Source organism: Aythya ferina, assembly GCF_964211825.1.
Source record: "Aythya ferina genome assembly, chromosome: 10".
Taxonomy (NCBI): Eukaryota; Metazoa; Chordata; class Aves; order Anseriformes; family Anatidae; genus Aythya; species Aythya ferina.
The window spans coordinates 7,675,760-7,698,840 of record NC_140306.1 but is presented as its reverse complement, the minus strand read 5'-3'; the positions used below and the strand labels follow the sequence as shown (position 1 = coordinate 7,698,840).

The 23,081-nt window shown below is 40.4% G+C and overlaps 1 protein-coding gene across 1 annotated transcript; it reads left to right on the top strand.

The window, feature by feature from the left end:
- Positions 1 to 13,597: 13,597 nt before the first annotated feature.
- On the top strand, positions 13,598 to 21,945 carry CEP15 (centrosomal protein 15; the record flags this gene model as incomplete). Its single annotated transcript, XM_084530837.1, has 4 exons — positions 13,598 to 13,650; positions 14,358 to 14,481; positions 19,071 to 19,145; positions 21,802 to 21,945. 4 exons carry the CDS (start codon positions 13,598 to 13,600, stop codon positions 21,943 to 21,945), a joined length of 396 nt encoding a protein of 131 aa, XP_084386963.1.
- Between the last annotated feature and the right edge of the window lie 1,136 nt (positions 21,946 to 23,081).

The window sequence follows — 23,081 nt, the reverse complement described above, 5'->3', positions numbered from 1 at the left end:
GTTTGAAATATTTTTGGGGGAAGCCGTATTCCCACAGACGTTATACTAGCTTAGGAAAGTCCATTCTCTCAGAACAGGCGTGAAAACCCACTGCTACAGGCGCCTTGACCTGGAATTTGTTATTAATAGGCAGATGATCGTGGCCTTGGCAATGAAGAGCCCTGAGCAGGGCTGATGTCCTCCTGAGCACACAGCCACCCCTGCCCCAATTTCAGGCTGAATCATCTCTCATCCTCTTAGACTATACAGTGGATTCTTTCCAAAATAGCGAGCAAAGCCCCATTATGTTATTTCCTTCTTACTAAGCCCAAAACGCATGTTCCAAAAAGGTAATATTAACTTTGGCAATTGGATTCCTTGCCTTTGGAGCTCTTATTCCACATTCTGCCTGCACTTACAGGGACTTCAATCTTTATCGATTTTCCTGTGCCACCTCTCAGCATCCTGCCCAGGCAGCATGATGCATTAACTTTCCGTATAATGAATATTCCTCTTTGGTCCCGTACTCTGAAATACACTCCTGTCTGAATGAGATTTCAACGGTCTGCATTGCTGATTTTCAGCTGCATGCCACAGCCCTTGTTTTTCACAGGTTGGCAATACCAAAAGAGCCCTCTAGACCCAGAGAGATTGCTTTTAACACAGTCGCTGTTTTCTAGGAGGTGTGGGGAGGAGAGCCTTCATATTTTTTAGACTGGTTGCAACGATAACATTATTAAAGCTATTTTCCACCTTGCAAGAAAGTTATCTGATGGTGATATTGTTCCTGCCTTTTAAACTAATTTTATTTCAGTATGGTACATTTGCAGTCATCATAATCCTATTGTTGCATGCCATTCCAAGTATAATGAATGGAAAATACTATTGCTTGGGGAAGGGGTTTGTGCTGGGTTTTGTGGAGGTTTTTGTTGTTGTTGTTGTTGGTTTTTTTTTTAATTTTATCTACTGCTATAATATCTGAGCTAATTTATTCTCTAAAATCCCTCCTATCCACTGCTTTGTTGCGTTCAGTTGCCAGTAAAGGAGGCAAGTTACTTTTGCAAAGCAATATGAAGAAAGTCCTACAGCTCTTCTGCTAAAGGCAGGCTGCATCCCTGCTGCCAGGCTGTAACGCTACGGTCAGTTCCTTCATGCTGGGCTTGGGAAGCAGTGGCAGTATGCCCATTGCCTCTGTAGAGTGGCACCTCCATACTGGGGACACCCATGGTCTTCTTGAGCTGAAGGGCACCAGATCTATCTCCAAGCAGAATCCCAGATATTTTATTTTGATCTTAACATCTTGCTGGATTTTAAAAATCCCTTTCAACATGTGTAAAATAGGATGACGATCGGCCATGGCCAGGGGATGCCACGTAGCCCAGCGTGCCTGCACAATGCTGGTGCAAACTATTTGCCACGAAGCCATGGTTGCCTCTGCCCAACTCCAAACCTCAGCTTCCTAACAAAGCAACAGAGGAAGAAAAATAAATTCCTCTCTCCTGCCACTCGAGTTCCAGCTGATCCATCTCCTACCTACAGAAGGGTCTTGCCAAGAATAAGCAAGTGCTAAGAGACAAAATAGCACTAAAAAAGTGATCTCCTATTATATGCCCGTTCCTGTCACATTTCCTTTTGTAACAGTTAATAAGAATTAATAGATACTTTCACAAATAGGTCTCAATTGTTGTAGGCGATTACAGGGTTCAGCAGGTTGCTTATTACCGCAGAATAGCATTATCTGCTGATGAGCTTGCGACCCTTGTTTTCCTTATCTGTTCGGAGCTTATGTTATCTATTAATGATTTATGAGCTAACCTCATTATAAGGTTGTAGGACAGCGTGCGACAGATTACAGCACAAACAGGCAGTACTCCGGCACTAAGAAGTTTCTCCGTGCAGCTAATCCCAGCTTCATTACACCGTCCTCGTTTAGATTTTATCACGCGCGGGTCTGTCCTGGGGGCCCCTGCTTCCTCCTGAGAGCAAGAAGCCGTGCACTGCGTTGCCCACGTGGTGAAGACACCAGCATCTCGCATCCATGCCAGCCAGGCTCTCAGCGGCTTTATTTCATTGCAATGGGCACAACGTAAAGCATTAAACCTCCAGGTAGAGGCACTCGCTGCAAAATGGCCAGAGACCTTGCCAAAGAAGGAATGGTCGTGGTTCCTTTCCTGATGGAAAGCTTAGGGAAAAAAAATGGCTGATGCTCAAATCTTTCATTTTTCACACCAGTACCTTCCCAGCACTCTCTAAATAGCAAGCCAACCATTTATTTTTATTTTTATTTTTATTTTTATTTTTATTTTTATTTTTATTTTTATTTTTATTTTTATTTTTATTTTTATTTTTATTTTTATTTTTATTTTTATTTTTTTACAAAATCCTCTGTACTTTAATGTTTTCTTGCCAGTTCTCCCTCAAAGGGTGTGACACAAGCGCTGACATCTGTGAGTGCTCAGCTGCAATAGCTGACTTAGTGACAACTCATAGCAAAGCTGGAAAAATTAGCTTGTTCACAAAGAGTGGCACAGGCATTCGAGGGGCACACATGCTCGTTAAAGCCAGCTTTCTGAATTCAGGACCACACACCTTCCCTCGGAGCCCTGCAGGTAGGAGGCTCTCTCAGGACACCCAGCCACAGCAGCTGCTCTGGGCAGGTTCTCAAGGCAAAAACCTGGACTTCTCTGAAGCTCCTGGCAAAGTTCATTTTGACTTTAGCAGAGCCAAGATTTTACTGTTACCGTATCACTAATCTCTCGGCTTTCGGCATTACTGCTTTTTTTTTTTTTTTTTTTTTTTTTTTCCCTGAGCAATTTTAGGCATATCTGTTCCAGTCTTCTTACAAAGATGTTTATGATGAACAGCAATTACTCGGTTGTAGTGGTATCCTGGGACCTTACCTGTGGTGGACCCATGGGCATTGCCAGAGACAGTGTGTGGATGCATAATAAAGAGCCAGGTTTGCTATTTGTTTATGTATGATGCTCTTTACTTTATCCTCAGACATTAACACCAACGAGTTTAAGCTGAGGAATAAACACAAAGCTTGGTGTGCACACCCTTCTCCCCTCCCACCCCTCACTGGCTTCAGAAAAGAGCCTTTGGGTGATGAGCCAGCAGCAATGGAGGTTAGCTGAAGTCCTTTAGAAGTTGTCTTTGTTGAGTCACTGTGGGTCTCCCCCATTGTGCATCTTCAGAAAGATGAGATGGAAGAGCTCCTGGCCTGTATGACTCCAGAGTTACTGTTCCAAGTGAAATTAGCTGGGTCTGTATTTATTAAAAATACTCAGTTCCCTTACTGAATGAATTTCAGTTTATTTCTTTCATTTGGCATCTTATTTTAAATGAATGTTACACCTAACTCTATGCTGTATCTGCAGAGGGAGATGTGCCCCCAAAATGTTATTAATATATATATATTATTCAATGAACAAGCACATTACATTCAGGATTATGTTTTTGGGAGGTACCTTCAGCACCTTGTCATGATGTACCTTGCAACTTTCTGCATGCCGTGTGGGATTGGGGCCAAGGATTCCAACACGTCCACAATACTTCCTACAATTAAAACCCACAGGCTCTACACCTGAACAGAGACTGAGATGTTCTCATCACTCGACTGTGCTTCCTCTAGCGCAGGGACAGCAGTCCCTTCTAAGAGGGTAGAACATCCAATTCAAAGTATATAAAAGTTATGAAGTGCCCATTTTAAATAGAACTGGGGAAGCATAATTTTAATCAGCCCTGTTTGATTATTGCAGTTGGCACAACGTGTAAGAAGGTACCACAAATTATTTTGAGAGATTAGCCAATTATGGAGAGCCATTTCCAGAGAGGAAATTTAGGGCATCTCCCTAACTGCTTGATTTATACGAGAGTCCATATTTTAGCAACAGATCGCTTGATTGCCTATATAAACTCGTTTCATTTTGGTTGCTCTAAATACAATAAAATTTTAATTAAATAAGCAGCTCTATGAATAATAGAACCTGGTTTCCTATGGATTTGAGTTGGAGGAAAAAATAACCTACATGGAGCTTCTGACATCTATTAAGGGGTAAGCTCTCTTTACAGCCTTTCTTCCTCCCTGCATAGCCATCCATTGCCACAAAACTTTTAGGACAGCACTGACTTTGAGGCTAGCAGTCTTGGTGTCGAACTTAGTGTCAATTTGTCAACATGAAGAAAGAGATGTTAAGGAAAGGTGTGCATGTGTGTGTGCAGGTACCTACATGCAGAACATGACTGTGCAAACCTCATTTAATTAGATAAACATTTTCCTTTAAAAAAGCTGATATAAATTGATGCAACTTTCCAGTTTTTGCTAGAGTCATGTCCATTTTCAGTAACTGACAATCCAACCAGCAACAAATAACCTTCTGCGATATGGTTTAATGAAGAAAATGAATGATATTCCCTCATTTTCTCAATCCTTAGACTGTATTTCTTTTCTTATATTTCTGTCTGAGCTTACTGCTTCATCTTTGCGAAGAAAATCTCCTCTACTGCATTACTGCTAAGCTGAACCATAAAGGGCAGAAATCCAAGCGTTGACCCTTTTCATGTCAATGGCAGCACTGACAGTTTTAGCCAGTTATTTCAAAGCCTGGACTCTACCGTGCTGTCCATAACTCTGATCGCAAATAGAGCTCTGTTCAGCAAAGACAAAGATACCCAATTGGGCAAGGAAATTTGAGGATGTTGTTAGAACTTGCCGTTATTTTAATATTTTAAACTGACAGCATTTGGAAACCAACTTGAAAGCTCGGATTTAAATTCACCTGCCTTTCTGTGCCTTAGGCTACGAAATGGGTTCAGACAAACAGCCAACTACAAACAACGTCATGTAGGACTTTGTAGTACAAAACCCGTATTGAGATCACAGCGCAGGGAAGTTTACATTAGGAAGCCTATGCTGACAGAAAGAGCTTCACAACACAGATTTATTTAAAAAAAAATAATAATAAAAAAACATTCTCTTTCCAACGTCTGAATAGTGTGGCAATACTCTCCACACCTCCATAGCGTTGGTGTCAGCAGCCAGCAGGCTGGCTTGGCAGGCAAATGGAAGCAGACTGCAGAGGTTGTGCAGTGCAATGTTTATTGCCCACCTTCCCCCGGCAATACTACTCATAGCCAGAGGCACAGCGCAGCAGGTGACTTGGAACTGTAGCTTCCACAGTTCCTCTCTCAGACACAACTGTCAGCTATTACATATTGACATTGTGCTGTTACTCTGAAGTTTCAGCAGCGCTGCTCAGCAGGACACGGCTGCTGCCACAGGCTTGCTGTTGGACGGGCTCTGCAAGTTGGACTTCCCTTTGGCGGCGCCGAGTCACACAGAAAACCACGTCGCAGACTCCCGGTCACAAACTGATCAAGGTTTTTCACTTGTCGGATGCTTAGGTACCTTCCTCAGACTCCTCTGTTGAGGTTTATTAATTACATCCATTTGTTCTTCTGCTAGCTCTGTCTCTTTGCTTAAAACACTCATTTTTCTCTGATGTGAACAACTACTCGTGTATGAATAGGAAAACAATCAAGATACTTCTCCTGATCTTGTTTTGATAAATCTCAGCTCACAAAGCAAATTTGCTCCACTACCTTGATCGTCCTAAATCTTTTTGTATCCCTCTTTGGTTTGAATTCATTTTTCTTGAACTCAGGTGACTGGAAACAAAGCATAATACTTAGAGCTGTTCCAACGAGTAGAGCAAACCCAAGCAGGCTTGGAGGAGCTCAGCTACGTAATTCTCTCAAAAGGAAAGACAGGTGAAGAAGTTCATCTTTTCCTCTGTTTTATGATTATGGGTAGGCCTGACAAGGGAGTTTATATTGAAGGATGGAGTTTATGCTGTAATTCAGGACTGATGAAGATTATTTGTGTCCTCGGGAAGTTTCCATTAATTAAGCTTTAATACTACTTAGATAAGCCTTGCCTCTCTCTGCTTCCCATTCATTCATACAAAGCAAATATGATGCATTGCTGTTTATTCTTTATATAGAGTTATAAAGCTGAGTTGATTCATTTTATGACACAGGGCTCGAGATATTTAGATTCTGTCTGCTTTCCTTAAATTTATATGATCACACTGCTTGCATTTCTGCTTTTAGTGTGGTTATTAATGTTCTAAAGGCTTTGTTATAGTTTGTTTTCATTAATGGAAACTTTAAAACTCGTCCTGAAAAGAACTGTTTATCAAAGAAGTGTTCTGTTTGCTAAAGAAGCGTAATTCCTTCTCTCCTAAAAAAAAAATAACAATAATAATAACAATAGTAATAATCATAGATGCAAGCTAGAGGAAAGAGATCAGTCAAACAAAGCGTGTTTGTGTATCTGTTGTAAAAGCTCCTTTTAAGGGTCTTCCTTTCTGGTTACCTAACACGATGTCTTCAGGCGTGTTTTTTTATCAGTGCTAAGGGCACCACTCCAAATGATTTAAATCGCAGTTCTGAGCACTCAGCTACTCTGGAAATCAGGCCCTATATGGGTCAAGTTGGTCATTTCCTCTAAATGAACACTTAAGGAAACATTGACTTTAAGTGAGTTGGTTCAGGCTGAATCCGCGGTGGCAGAGGTGGGAGCAGAACTCGGGTTTTCTAACTGACTGATCAAATGAGCAGACTGCGCTAGCACCACAAAAAGAGTTTAAAGAATGACTCCGAAAGGTTATTTTCACTGAATTGCTGAGTACATAAAACGAGTTGAAAGAAAGGGTAAAACTTCTTGAAAGGGTTTAGAAATGGTTATATTTATAATCTGTTGTGGTAGGATTTAGGAGTCCAGTGTTCACTGGAGCTAGACTGACAAATTTATTATAGTTATAAGGCTGGGAAACCTATTAGAAGAAACATAATAGAAAGTACATTTTTGTGAAGGTTTAATAGGAACTGAAACAATTCAACAAAAGGCTAAATTTAGTAAAAGGGGAAAAAGTCATTTATTAAATCGTTCCAAAAAGATTGAGTGACCTTTCTTTAAAAAGAGGGATTTTTTTTTTTGTAAAAAATGAGAAATTCAACTTTCGTAACAACAACCTAGTAAAAGGGTTTAATAGAAACTTTTTTTTTTTTTTTTTGCAAGTTCAGTTATTTTTATTGTCAGTAAATGTTGGTGTTATGCAATAGGAGCAGCATTGTTGCCTCTCCAATTTCTCTCAGGGATTGAGGAAACTCGTAATAAAAGCATTCAAAATCTAAACTGAAATAAAAAATAGAACATTCCTGCTCAGGTTTTTATGGCAAAAAACAGAGACAGAAACTATTGGCTGAGAATTCAGCTCTCAGGGAAACCGTGCCAGCGCTGTGAAGGTGGTGTTATTTCTTCTACCTCTGCTTACAGTAAAGTCGAGCTATTAATATCAAGCATCTTGACAGTCACATAAATGCATGTTTTAAAATTCAGAGTATTTTTTGCTTCTGTAGATGTACCACCATTACAGAACAAGACAACTTCTTTGTTAGACCAGATGGCGACAACATTACTTGCACTGGATGAAAGCTCTATGCTGACTTGTACACCCAGTGCAAAGGGATGAATGCTGGTGTCTGGGGAAGTCCCAGGGCATGGGCAGACACCATGCTAAGGAGTCCGCTTTATTGCCCAATTTTATTGCCCAAAGCAGTTGGACAATGGCTGGAAGAGCCAGCGGTGCCTGCCCAAGACTGGATTCACGTGAAGGTTGGCAGGCACCAGCTTGTTTCAGGGTAATCTCACTGTGGTCTCCCATTGCTCTTAGGAGGAGAAGGCTTTCAGTGCCGAGGGAAGCAAGGTTGGATCCTCTGCATGGATGAGGGAAGTGCCACGTGTAAGATCAAAGCGAAGCATCCCTGTTTGACACACTGAGACAGGAACCGGGAATGGTGATGCTCCACGTGTTTGTTTTTATTGGGTTTCCTGTGTTCAGTTTAAGAAAAACAGACAACAGGAGTTGTTTGAAATAAAGCTGTAATTTACTATCTTAGCATGCTGAGAAGCAATTAAATTCAAGCTAATTACTATAAATAGTTGTTATAATTACATGTAGAACATTCTTCTACCTGTACATCTGTTAAAGTCAGTGGAGGTCTGTGGATTTCTTTTTTTTTTTTTTTTTTTTTTTTTTTTTTTTTAAACAGAAGGCTTATTGTTACTACTCAAGGGCCAAACCATTTTCTTGAAATCTTCAAAAAGAAGTAGCTATGGCATAGAAACTACAGATGCAAAGCACCTGTCGGGGCATGGATCGTATCCCCTTGACAATACTGAATGGGTACATCAGTAAACTCTCATGTATTGTCTAAGCTAGTTCATATTTCACATCAACTACTACTGGAAAGACACTTCCAGAACCTAAAGGATCTTTCTCAAAAACAAACAAACAAATAAATAAATAGATTAATTTTCAGCTGAATGCTGATTATCTTTGGTCCATCCTATTTGCCAGGTTTTTATCGCTACTTGAAGCATAAAGAAAATATTCTGTTCTTTATGCCCTTCTCCTACAACCTTTTTTTTTTTTTTTCCTTTGGCATTGGACGAGGCCAGGCCTGGCCTGATCAGCACTTTTATACTGCACTTTCAAGAGCACACGAAGAGTTGTTGGAGTTGGGTTGGAGTCCCACGAGCTCTGTGCTCTTACAGCTATCGGTTCTTCCTCTTCCCCAGCCCTTCCAACTCTTGTTCAGAACTTGACTCAACTGTCTATAGTTTGGCCAACTCCTTTTGCACCAGCTGCTGGGCATGTGTGCTCGTTTCCAACCCTGCAGTGAGGAGATCACGTTCCCAGGTGTGAAGCTGACTGTTTTTTTGGTGGCTTCACGTTGAGAAAGTTCCTTCACAATTGTAGATTGCTGGCAGCTGCGGTGCATCCATCTGGCGCACAGACCACATCTTGGTCTGCTCTTTGGGTTCTGGATCACCTCAGATGGGTGTCGCGATGTCTGGGGGCAATTCCAACAAGCGTGCTCACACTGCTTTGTCTAAGCACACAGCACCATGTCGGCAATTTTCTTTCAACCAAGCGTTTGACGTTGATGCCCATACCAGTCTTTCCCACAGCAGATACACATATTCAGCTGCCAAATAACAAAATGCCAATACAAGGATGTGCTGTTGTGTTGCCCAACCGTTTATGAGCGTCAGCTCAACTCAGATCTTTCTCCTGTGGTGCAGCCAACTCATTGTAACCCTGAACAGAGTGAGATGGGCGCTGCCTACAGCCAGGCTGAGAGCAGCTCCCTGAATATTGGAACGTGAGGGGAAGAGGAACAAGGTAATTTTTGCACTTTTTCGGTTTGATGCCTTATCAGCTTGCTCCTTCACTGGGAGGACATTTCCTTGCACATCTTCACCTTTTTAGCTTGAGGTAACATCAAGCAGCTTTGCACAGGGCTTGTGTGGTTGTCTGAAATGCTGCCAGCTGTCCCCCACTTCTCCAGCTGATAAGAGAAACTGCCAGAACCCAGGGTGACGACCACGAGCTACTCTGATGCGATTCCATGGCTCTTGGACTGTCCCGTAGGCCTGGTGTATTTTACCAAAGATATCACATAAGGACTGTTTATGAACAGATGGACTTTAGACCTCCAAATGGCTATAAAGATTTTATAGCAATACAGGTGTACTGCCAAAAAAAGCAAGTAAAGAAAGAAAAGCACTCAGAAAATAAATAAAATAAAATAAAATAATAAAATAAAAAACACGTATGCATTTTTTTAAAGTTTTTGAAATGTTTTTGTATAAAAAACTCTTTTCTTATTATTTTCCATTAGAAGTACCCCTGTCTTAAAATCCAAATACATAAAAGCATTCTTTTTTTTTTTTTAACTGACATATGGCACAAATTGGTACCAGTAAATAAATGCACATAAAGCTAAACTGTGCCCTTCTAAATGTTAGCAAAAATGACAAAATAAAATACTAGCTATATAAACTACGCACAGGTGTGTAGCATATTACAAGCAAAAAACCCCATATCTTGCAATTATAAGCCTACAGTATTTATTTCACTTGTCTGTAATTACATTTTATACATGTTTGTTTAGTAATATCAATCCAAGACATCATTTTGAGGATATAATTAACTGCATGTTAGAACAGAATGTGTTTGACTGTTTTTGTGTTGCAAGATTGAAGAGACTTTGTTAGCTGTGTTTAAGTGCCACCTAGCGTTACAACCCACCAACTTCTCTTGGAAAAACCCTCAATTTTTTCAGAGCAAAAACAAATTGCGGGGGTTAAGAAAAACCTCGGGTCACAATGCCCACAATTTCAGTACTAGCAGTAAGTCTTCAATCCGTATTTAGGCACTCACAGACTACGGAGAAAAGCTCTCATGCCTAACCCTCCTACATAAGCCTGCTGCCAAGCAAGAGTTAGGTGCCAGCACATTCAGATATGAAGGTATCTTAACATTCCTTTTGTTAGTCCCTCTTGTCTGTAAAGCCCCATTTCGGCAATGACCCCCATGGCCTTCACTGTTGGCGCTCCACCTATTCAACACAGGCTGCTGTGGGGATTGCTGCTGGTTTGCTTTTTAAAAATAAGTTTAGAGATGATATTCTTGACAAGTTTGGAACTAAAACAGGCTAGGCTGAAAAAGAACATTAATACTGAAAAACTAAATGCAAAGTTTATAGCTCATTAGCTATTGATGACTTATTGAGTGTCTCATCCCCCAGTCACTTGAAGTAGTCATTAAGAAATTTCGTTTTCCATCCTGCCCGTGTTTCCACAACGCTGAACAACTGATGGTAGCTGCAGCTTAACTAAAATGTTCTTTGCACTGTCTACAAGTGGCGTATGTAATGGTTTATGTAAACCAAACTTCAGTTTGTCTCCATTCTTTCTGAAATCCATTTAATGCTACAAGAAAGATCACTGCCATTAAGGACAACTGGTGTAGCTCAACATAGACCGTGCAGAACATTTAGGCTTGCCATTAAACTTGGTGGAACTATCAGTTTTTCAAGCCACTGGAAATGAGGAAAGGCTCCACTCCCCTATCTCATTTATTGGGAAGTCTTGTCTTCAAATCAGTCGGATAACCCGACCGAAAAGCCTGGGACAAACGGACACAACGACCAGCGTTCTGTGCCGTAAGCCAATTTATTACTGCATGACCTTATCTTATATAGTGTCAAAGTGTCCCACCCAGGAACCCAGGACCCCTCCCACTGTGCTCGCAGGCACCCCAGACCCCTCCCTTCGTGCACGCAGGCACAACCCAGAATAATCCCACAATCACAACCGTAAAAAAATAAAATGAAGATTTTAAGTACTAGTTATCCTGAATGCTGCAATAAGCAGGAGAAAGTTGATGAGTACATTAAAGAATTTCTACTTAATTATATGTCACGAAGTGAAATAATGTGAATTTGTTCCAGAAATATAAAATTAGGGAACAAAAAAAGAGATAGAGCTGAAGGATCAGAACAAAAACCTTCCGATTAGCAGTCAGAAAGGCCTGCCATGAGGCATCTTAAAAGGGTTAGATAATGTTTTAAAAGAAGGCAGTGAAGATGAGCTCTTTCAGAGCAACTTTTAGGTATAACCTGCACCTTCAAACATGCATTGATCTATCAGGCAACAATGCAGAAAGAAAAAATGTACTTTCAAATGTACTTCGGCTCACAATTTTCTGGTTTGTTTTCTTTAAAGATGTTCACAAGAAGTAGAATAATCGGGCCTTTTTAGAAAGTACATTTAGTCAGAGGTTTGAATAGAAGGCCAAATCCGCCTCAGCAATTCTCCGAGCTCTGAGGCGTGGAAGAAATTCTGCTCTCAGGCAGAGGGCAAGCTCTCACCACAGGATTTGAAATCCCATGCCAAGAATCTGGCTGTAATTTACAGTATGCTTTCTGGGCCAAGAATCTGATGCTACGCCTTGCGTAGACAAGTAATATTTGCCTCAAACACGCAGGTACGTCACTACAGATCCCGGCGCCGGGATGAGTAGGCCCTGAGGAACAGGCAATGCTAGCCCAAGGCAACCGCTCCGTGCCACTTTTGGGCTCGCTCTTCCTTGCCATACTCGGGCTGCGAAGTCTATAAAGTTTATTGAAACTGCTGCCGAGTGTTTCACTCGGTGGATATCGCCGGACAGCGCCCGACACACGACAACCCGATCTGCTCGCCCTCCCGCCTCAGTGTCCCCTCAGCAATAACGGGCGCTGCGCGCGACCGCTCGGAACCGCCCCCTCAGCCCGCCTGCCGTCTCTGATTGGTCCCCGCTCCCTGTCACTCTTCCGATCCCCCAGTCAAATGGGGAGCCGAGGGCCGAGGCGCGGTTCCGCCTTTCCGGCCGTTTCCATGGCAGCGGGAGGGGGGAGGCCGAGGCGTCGCGGAGGCCATGGTGGGTGGTTGCTTCGCTTTTGGAAGCCGCCAAAGCTGAAGGTAACCGAAGTTTGGGGGCTTTTTTTCTCATTTTCCCTTGTTTCTCGCCTTCCCCTCCCGCGGTTTTACGGAGTGGCATATGCCGACGGGCTCTCGGATCCTCCCCCCTACCTAATGGTAGGGGCGGCTCCCCCTGAGGCAGCGCCCTTCCCGCCAATTCTGGGCGCCCCTCCCTCTCCCCCCTCCCCCGCCCCCCCCCCCCCCCCCCCCCCCCAAGGGCAGCTCCTGAGGAGAGAGGGCCATGGGGGGGGGGGGGCAGGAGGCATCGCCACAGGGCGGTGTCTGCCTAAGTTGTAGTCCTCATGTAAATAACTTGCTCCAAAGCTATGTGTGAACCTCTGGCAGAGTCCCCTAAATGGTCAAATTTCTTGATCTTTTATTTCTCCCACCCTTCATATGGTGGTTTCTTCTCTTTAGGTTTATTTCCATGACAGAAACGTGGTCACATCTGAGGGGGAAATTATTAATTGGCTGTAAAACATTTCCAGCCCTTTGAAAAGTGCTGTAGGCTCTTGACTTGGGTGTGGGCTGGGCACATGATCTCCTTTACACCTCAAAAAATCATGAAGTTGTAAAGAATTTAACCTTATATTCGGTCGTCTGCTGTACTACTACTATAACCGTCTACTATACGGTTATCTGCCTTACTGAAGAGCTGAGCTCAAGGTTTTCCCTCTTTTTTCAAGTGCTCAAAAATGAAACTGGTTTAGGAATTTCAGTTATTTAAGTATGTCAGTACTTTCCTCTGTCGCCCTATGAACAAGGCACTGAGTCTGTAAGAAGTTGCTATAAACGTTAATTAAAACTCCAACTTTGTGTTTGGAATAACATGACAGAAGCCAGAAATCGCTATTGTAAGGAGTAATACGCAAATTACACAAGCACTTAGTTTGCGTGTGGTTGTAAGCAACTGAAACTTGGGACCGCTTAATGCTAAATGTGAAACCTGAAAGTCAAATTTGAGTTACCCCAAAGTATTAGAATTCCACAAGATTTTCCTAAAATGTGTTGTGGGCACTAGTAGTGTGTGTATTCAAACTACAGCGTCTTGTGGTGGGCATTAAAATTTATAAGCAGATTTTATTTACAGAGCTGATAAATTATCTAAATATTGTGCATGCAACTGTTAACTTGGAGTGCTTTACTACTGAAAAGTAAATGTTCATGTTGTGTCTTTGGAAAACCTGAATTTCACTTGGTTTTCCTTTAATACAGTGATAAACGGGGACAGGCAACCTGAAAATGTCATCCTATTTGGCTCAGGAGGTTCACCTTGCTAGAAGACACGAAGAGATGTAAGTAATGGCTTCAATGGCATGGCCGGCCTCAGGGCAGTTTGCCTTGTGGTTTTAGGAGGTCTCCCTGGCCATCCTGTGAGCATCAAATCGTACCTTTAGAGAGCACAGCAGTATTTAACAAGGGGTCGGTGTTCCAGGAGGTGGCACTCTTCCTTCATGAACTACTGGAATTAGCATCCTTGACTGCTGTTATGAGTATTGAGATTGATGAGGTTTTTGACTTCCAGTGGTGGTACTGGTTTAAGATCTCTCTTTAACCTCTTATCGCCATTGAATTCTTAGCTGGTTTCTGTCACTCTGTGCCTCGATTACAGAACTGCTTCTTTGTTGCCCTGTAAATGCAGATTGAATCATTACTGTATTCGCTTCACAGAAAAATCTGCTTTTCTTATAACAATTAGCACTTGCCGATGAGCAAGAGTAGTACTGATCAAGTCACCCCAACCCACCCTGTCTTTCCTGTTCTGAGAGATTCGGTGCTTCTAAGCACCTTAGCATATGAGGACTGCTGGTTGCAATGCTATAGCTTCATGCAAGCACAGCAGGTGGTGTCTGCCTGTACCTTTTCCCTCCCCCAGCACACCCACCCTACAGCCGGCTTAATTAGCCCCATAGTTTTGAGAAAACTGGGTAAGGTAAAAAGGTTATTTTCTAGCTCCTGAGCAAAATGTTCTACCCACTTAGCAAAATGTTTTCCTTTGTAGACTGTCTCAGAGATCAGTGCTGCTACAGCAGATGGAGACTTATCTAGGAGACAAAAAGACTAAAAAGACATGGCAAACTCAAGCAGCTGATGCAGCTCGTAAAAGGAATGCAGCACTTTTAAATGTAAGTTTCTGCAACTGAATTGAAATGTCGTAGTTTTGTAGCTCAGAACTGAAAAAAGAAAGTGTTTGCTCCATTGTTATCATTAGAGTTCCTTTTCTTGAACTTGACCCAAAGTACGTCTCTATTATCTGATGACACCACTACCTGTTTTACATGCCCTTCTTATATGAGCCTCGTGGTGGCAGCTGCTGCTATTTTCTTTAAAGTACACATAAAGATCCAGCACATGCTTACATAGATGTCTGCCTAAGACAGCCTCTGAGTGTAAAGGTGCTCTGAGTCTTGTCAGACTCAGAGCACCTTTACACCTTTTACCCAGTTCCAGAGATGGGGATATATTTGGGAATTGGGGCTGACCAATCTAGCATGCTGTTAAGCCAGGGTAGGAACTTTTCCCAGTCTGGCTGTGTGAAGCTGCAGGAGAAGATCAGTTAGATGCTGGCTTTAAGGAGGTGTAGAGTGACTTCAAGAATCTTACCTGCAAGTCTGTAAAAGCTGTGTTTGGTATTTCTGGCTCTTCCTAGTGGTGATACTGTTAGTAATGTTAATAGCTGTTCTACGTACCAGTTATCATATTTAGGCAAGATTTGTTTCCTAGGTAAATTCAGTGGATGTTTGAGAACTAGCAATTAAAATATGTGAGTTTGATGGCAGGGCCTAGAATGCTGAAACCTCTTCTGCAGCTCCTCGCTTACGCATCTGAGTTGCGTGTATTTTATCTCTTGAAATTTAAAGTTTTACTATAGAAAATAAAAAGACTTATTTGAACCTTCAAAGATTTTGTTTCTTCATGCAGAACCTGGTGAAGGTTAAAAACGTTCACATTTCAGCTAGGTACAATTCTGAAGCAAGTGCTCTTTGTATTTAAATGGCAGCTATATTTAGGGAGTGGCAGACGAGGCAGAACACACAATGTGGGATTTCTTCTTACCAATTGTGTGATGAGGAGGATGTTGCAGCTTAGGCTCTGCTAAACTGCTGCAGACTGAGCTGGGGCAATCAAACTCCTCTGTGGGTATAGACAAGTGTGGGTGCTTCAGTGGGAGGCTGGGTAGAAAGGGATGGGTTGCTTATTTCTTTGTTCCATAGTTCATGTTTGACTGATTTAGTAATCTCACCTAGTATAACTAATGTTTTTCTATGTGCATTTTATAATTAAAATAGATTTATTTTTCACATATGTAGTTTTTCATAAACAAGTTGTATCTTACAAATGCAGTCTCAGCTAACATACACAGACAAACATAATAAAGGCAAGATATATTTCTGCATGCTGAAAGCTTGTTGTATTGGAAATGTTAACAATAGCTTAGACATATACAGAGTGTAAATATTTTTGCAGTTACACAGATATTTGCCATCTTCTGTCACATCCTCAAAATTGTTCCTTTCAAGTGTCAAAAATGTTGGTGTTTGTACAGGAAAAAAGCAAAAACATATGTATCAAAACAAATTCTGTTGCAGGATAAAGTAGCATAAATCAGTTTAAATCTATTAATTTTATACTGGTTTTAACAGGCATGCATTCCTGCAGATGCTTTCTGATAACAGAATAGAAAAGAAAAAAAAAATCTATGCAGAATAATATATGAGAAGCTTGAAAACAAGACTGATTAATGTGCCAGCTTCAGAATATTGTTCCTGATACCAGGCACTGTACATTTCACAGTTACCATGTGGAGAGTTGTTGATTTGGCCTACTCAAAAATACATGGACATGATGAAGTGTTATTTTTTTATTTGCATTTCTTTTTTTTCTGCATGTAAGCAAAATCAGTTGTTTTCAGTATGTGATCATAGCAAAAGACGTTTTTGTTTCTCTGTGCTAGTTGGTATTTATGCACAGGAAAGCATTTCAAAATAAATTAATTTTCTAATCGGTAGGAAGCAGGGAACTAAACATTTTTTAATTAAAATTTTAGCATTATAAGCACTTGTTCAGCATTTTAACATAATTACCAGAATATTTTATTGATGCAATTAGGTTGCTATAGATCAGAGAAATCTGTGTCACTTGGTGCCCATATAGTGTTATCATAAAAGCAGAAATTCAACCAGAATTTCTAATCTAACCTACGAGCTTTTTTGTCAGTAACATTTCTTGTGTTTAGATTTTTTTTTTGGTATTATGGTGCACCATCTTACAGCATATGCTTTATTTTCTATTTCATGTTATTTAGTGGTACTGACTATATAGGTAACTTAAACTGAATTTGCTTTCCTGTACATCATACAATTCTGGAATTATTTAAGTGGGATTCAGCCAGGCTGTTATCAATATAAGTGACAGCTGAATTTGGTCCCCTAAAAGTGATGCATGTGTCATGCCTTCCATTTTACCTCTAGGGAAGGGTCTTGAACTGTTTTTGTTCCAGTCCTTGTAGTTTCAGGGAAAGCGCTGTAAGATGCTCTCTTTTTTTCCTCTATGCTGTGACATACTAAATTTGCTGCTTTTATTTCCAAAGTTCACGCTGCTGATGTATTTATTTTTATATTGATGATGGGGATTTCATTTCCCTACAAAGTTTACCAGTTGCAGAGACATGAAAGAAGTGCCATCTAATCTTAGTTATTTTCTAAAGCATACTACACCTTCCAGCAAAAATTTTGTTCACTGTCTGTCATTAAATCAGTATTCTGAATGACAATAGACTGCACAACATACAAACTCGAGTGAGCAACAAAAAGACACGTCCAATATCTAGGCTATGCCAAAGTGACCTTTTCTACTAAACATATATGCACAACTGCTGTCTCCTTTTTTTTGCCTGAAATGTATTAATTTCCTGTCACCGTAAACATTCCAATGCCTTAACTGAGTGGATGAAAAAAAAAAATAATTTTAATTGATAGTCTTCCTTCCTGTGAGAATTTCTATGGGAATTAGGAAGAAGGGGATCAAAAGGGGGAAAGTCCTATGGAAGGATATGAAATGAACGTTAGTGATTGATTCTGCTCTTCAGTATGGTGATAACTTCTCCAGGCTTGGTATGAGCCATGCTGATAAGAGCTTCACTTGGTGCTATTGAGGTTATATCTGCTCCAAGCACATGCAACAGAAAAATACCTTACTTAGGTTAATGAATTTGGTATTGTCTTCTGTTGTTTTGACATTATGACTCCAAACTGCTTCCAGTTTTGTTCACATTTCCCCCACAGTTAAGTTTATTCCCTTTTACTCCTCTCTCACCTGAAAAGAGGCAGCCACTTGCTACTTGCCAGGATTTGGATAAATCCAAGACCGAGCTTGCTCTTTCTCAGACATCCCTTAGCTTCCTGCAAGGATGTGCCCTTCCCTGCAGGAAAGTGGGGAACAGTTTTACTTAGATAAGATTTGTAATAACTTTCAGGAGAATATAGTCACGATGTAAAAGGAATTCATGAAATAGAATTAAGATGAACATCGTAGAGTGACTGAACCAAGTGCATCTGTATTACTAAACTGAACTTGAGTTAGCAGTAAGGGTGTGTTTTGCTTTTATTAATCATATCTGACTGAATTTGTGCCATATTTGTCCAACTAAACTTGAGTTGAGCGCTGTTTGCTTTTGATATATTCAGATTGGCTATTATTCAATGCGAGTAATCATGTTTGGTCTCTCTTGTGGATATGCTCCTCCAGAATCTCACTCTTCTTTTCGGCGGCAGTGGTGGTGAATATTTGGGAAGTCCCTTTGGGGAATTTCCTCTCTCATTTAGTTTTTCTGTTGTACTCTTCACACCCGCTCTCTGCTCCCAACTCTGCCATCTGCTATACTTTCTTTCCCCCTCCACTCTGTTCAGCTTTGGCTTCTTCACACCCCACTCCCACGTCCCTTTCTGTCTCTCTTCATCTGCCCACCACTCAATCTCTTCAATGTTTGGGTATGGAACTAAGCCCACAAGGATGGGTCAGAACTTTAAAAGGGGAGGGGGGCTAATTTGGGGTGGTGTTTTTATTTGTTTGTTGCTGCTGTTTGCAGTTTTAAAATTTATTTAGGCCTTTGTGAATCCAGCACGCATCCACTGGACAAGCAGAAACCCAAATACTGATTTTTGTAAGAAAGCTATGTGAGGTGCATTGTCATCCAAGTTTGTCTGGTGAACAGCTTGCTGCAGCTCTACATTTTTGTGCACATGTTATGCATGCATATTAGCAAGTCATCTTTGTCTTGAGGAGTAAAGATCTTGCACACAATTTGCCTAGTTACTTTACAGTTACAGTAGCTAAAGTACAGACTTCAGTTTCCATGCAGCACAGAGCAAACTATTGTGTCATCTCCCCCCCATTTTCATAAGTTACAGAGAACAGAATTTACCTGTAATTTATACCAGTGTCCAGGGAGAATAAGTTATACAGCAACAGACTTGTGCAGTAATAAAATGTATTCCTGTATCAGAAAGTTACAGTGAACATATTTAGAAACCATAGGATATCATTCTTACAAGCTGGATTTCAGAATGACTAAGTAAAGGTTTGAACCTCCAGTGTTGTTATGTGAATGCTGTTTAAGCTTAATGTTCATTTAATTAATTTAAATGCCTTTATGTGAGTATTATCCTTTTAATATTCCCAGAGTGTTTTTAAATGTGCTTTGCCTGTGTTTTAGGATATAGAAGCAGCAGAAAAAAAGCTGCAAGAAAGAATGTGTTTACTTCCACATCCTGATATTGTTAACTTAGAAGTAAGTCCTAGAACTCTGTCTTTTTGTTTGCTGTTTATGAAACATTTTGCTTTTTTTCCCCCCCTGAAGCATGTTCTTAAAGTGAAAATAATTGATTTTAAAATCCAGTGACTGGTATAGCCAAAGGCCTGTGTACTGTGCAGCAAGCTGAACCTAACTTCAGGGGCAAGGTCCCTAGATTCTAGAGCATTGTGGTGGAAATATTTTGCAGCTTTCAGGTTCTTATAAACTTAAAATTTAAAATGAAAAATACTAAAAATTGAATATTGTGAGTATAGAGACTACTCTATGTCAGTGCTACTTTGTTTTATATGTTCTTGGGTATGCTGCAGAGCGTCATCTTGACATTTCAGAATCAGCAGTTGATCAACTTGAACAGAAGTTTTTACTTCAGTTATTTTATCAGATAGTACGGGATCTCAGGGAAAGTAGCAGTAAACCAGGAATTCTGCTTCTCACCTGTAGTCCCTGGAGCAAGATTTAAGGATATCCTTAAAGGATATGATTTAAGCAATCTTGAAGAATCGTTGCCTGAGAGCTGAGTATTGTCCTGATCCAACATACCGATTTCAGTTCCCTGATCTAAGGACTGTTTTCTCAGTGTTATGCAGTGATGAATGAATAAAGAGGACAGGAGCAGTCCTGGAAATGGATATAGGGACACAGCTCTGATACAGATTAAGCATCCAACCACGAGGCCACTGAATCAGATTCCTGCTTGTTCCTTGGACCAACAGTTTGTGGGTTCAACATTGCACGGTGGTTTAGTTTCCACAGGCAATACAGAATGCTCCACGCTGATCTGGGTGCTAGGGCGCTGTCAAAGGATGGAAAAGGCATGAATTGTAGCGGATGAGGAGAGGTGTGTTGTATGTTGTTCTCACACCTGCTGGGCAAGTGTTTGAATACTTAGGCTGTTACTTAAATGAGAGACATCACTTCTTGGTTTGGTTGCTGTTAAAAGTTTGTCATTGTATTTTGTAAATGGCTTCCTGTCACTGTCACAGGGTACGTGCTCAGAATGCTGTCAGTGTTTTTTAGAGGTTTTAGAAAAAAAAGCATACATTTATCCTAGATACCTATGTGTCTTGAATTGTGCTGAGAAAGATGCCAAGCTACTTGGTTGAGCCTGTTTTGGCAGTGCTCAGAAACACTTCTAGACTCTTAGAGGACTTTCAAGGCACCTCTATAGATGCCTGGATCAGTTTAGGACTAGGCAATTTTGCTTCTATCTGTCCTGTGTTAGGTGGCTAAGCTGCTTACGGGACATAGACCAAAGTCTATGCACACTGGAGAGTGCAGAGCAATTGCTGATGGCTGCAGAGATCTGTGCTCTTCAGCAGTGGTGGAATTTTAGAGAGAATGGAGTTACTATTTGAAGCAGAAGATCCTATTTCAGCCTTTTTTATACTTCTAGTGCAGAGTGCTATAAATAGTAGAAAAAAGAAAACTTTCTTTCATGGTACAAAATTCTGGTGCATGCTTTGCTCCAAAACACTTCTGAGCATATTTCACTCAGCCATCTATGTGTCTGTATTAATATACTTTGAAAGTTATGGCTATAATGGATCCCCAGCTTGCTAAGTCAGAGTAGTTTTGTGTGACAGCACATATGCTTGTCAAAAAAGATTCTTTGAGTAAATCTGTTGAAGAAAATATTTTTGTAAATCTGCAAGAGCTGTAATTATATCTGAGTTACATGTAAGGATCAGAATGATTAGCCAGGAATCTAATTCTCTGTAGAGAGATGTTCAGTTCTGTGGTACACTACTTCTACGTTATATATTTAAACAAGTAAAAAAAAAAAAAGTTTAATACATATGTACCGTACATGTTTTCTACTATAAATTACTTTTTTTTTTTTTCTGAATGAGCATAGGTATCTAAAAATACCTATACTTGGTTTAATCCAGCTCCTGATCACAGTATTTGGGGGGAAGGAAGGAGGAGGTGGCACTTCACAATTTCTTCTTCAAAATTCTACAAACAACCAAGTTATCCTTAGGATACTGACACCACAAATCATGAATGGTATTTCCATTCCACAAATAAAATGGAAGTCAAGTTTCTTACTTAGAGGTACAAAGTAATGCAAAGAGTTAGATAAACCAGATTTTTTCCAACCACAAGATAACCATATAGCCTCTTTTCCTTTCATGATTCAAATACTGGTTATTATTTTGAATAGTAACCTAGTGGGTTAGCACATAAATTTTACTCAAAACAATTAATTGCCTTATTGCAAACTTTCCCAGGAAAAGCAATTTATGCAGCACTCCTTGTTTATAACATTAAACGGGTTTTTTCCACTTTAGAATTTTAATGTCACTGACTTATATATTTAAATATGAAAGGTGATTTGGAAAAGCTTACAGTCACAAAGTATTTTTCTTAAAGCTGTGGTGGGGATTTAAACTAGTCTGTTGCTTACCACAAGAGGGCATATTCAGTCACTTCGCAGTTCACGATACAGAATGAAATCCTTCCAGGCTGGTGGTGTTCTGTGCTATAGGAGAGACTTGAAATTTCATGCATAAGTTTGTTCTTTTGTGGATTGTTTCACTCATAAGGCAAGACTTAATAATTCATTGTCTGTCTATATTGTTTTTAAACATGTGGTGCAGATTAAGTTAAGCTGATTTTTTTTCTTTCTCAGACTCTCTATTGGGCATCAGTAGAAGAGTCTCTTCCCAAGTGGGAACAGTTCCTTTTAGGAAGAGCAGAAGCTCCTGTTGGTTTTAAGAAACTGAAAACTACAAAACAGAACCTAAGCTACTCAGAAGAAGACTCACAAAATTAAACACTCTGACTTTGTTTTGTAACTTCCTGCTGAAGTGGTGCAAGATTGTCCAGGTTATATAATAAAACATATCACTAAATTGTAATGTACATTCATTATGAAATGAAAATGAGGTACATTGGAGAGTTTGCTTTTGTCTCATGCCTAACACTTTACATTTAAACAGTGTTATTTTTGCTTTAGGAGAGCTTAGACTAGCATTCCTTACAACGAGAGAAGCAATCCTTCATGAAGGGACTTTAAAATCAAAAGTGAGAAACACTGGTTAAGAAACGCACTGAAGTGATTACTTCTCAGTGTAAGAAAAGTCTTAGGTTATTTGTAACCCTCTGTTTTTCCGCATAAGTGTGAGAAGTAAAGACAAATTCATACATTATCTTTCCTCACTCTAGTCATCTGTGCTGTGTGCCTCTTTGTGGATCAAGGAGAAGGGAGGAATTCACTGTTAACAGGGGAGGCAGGCTCTTTGCGTCAGAGTAGTCCCAGTTTAGCACTAGAAATCTGTGTAAAAACCTTCATGGCAGCAGATGTAGAAAGAACACCTTGAATTTGTGCTTTTTGCTTTCCCTGATTTTTTTGCAATTGCTACTTTCGTTGCTTCTACAGCTTGCTCCAGTAACCGTTTCTGCTTTTCCCAGCCTCTTGCTGCCTACTTTATATTTCCTGTCTAATGGGTTGTTAAAGACAAGAAAAAGTAAACAAATATCTAGGCTATTTTTTGCTACTCCTAGGCTGCTCTTAGTGCTATTTTCTTTATGTTGACAATCTATAAGTGAGATCTCTTACTTAGGCATGAAAAGTTTGAAAGAAGCAAGCAGAAAGGTAGCCTGCAGCAAGTGTCAAAAAACCCAAGCGTATAGAAGTCTCGGAGATAACACTTTCTTTCTCAGCCACTGAACTGCTCCTCAGCATCCTCCTACAGAGGTGCAGTATTGGTGAGTTCTGACTGTACAGTCAGCTGACTCTATGCAGCTTTCACTATTCATGCATGTGTGCTTTTTAAAGTACCAGTTCAGTGGAAGATTCTTCTGGGTGTGTGACTTGGCCTGAAGGAACTGCACCCTTCTGAAGCAAAGGATGTCTAGGGAAAAAAAAAAATCTTTAACAGATTCCAGCTGAGGTTCTTAATGCAAAAT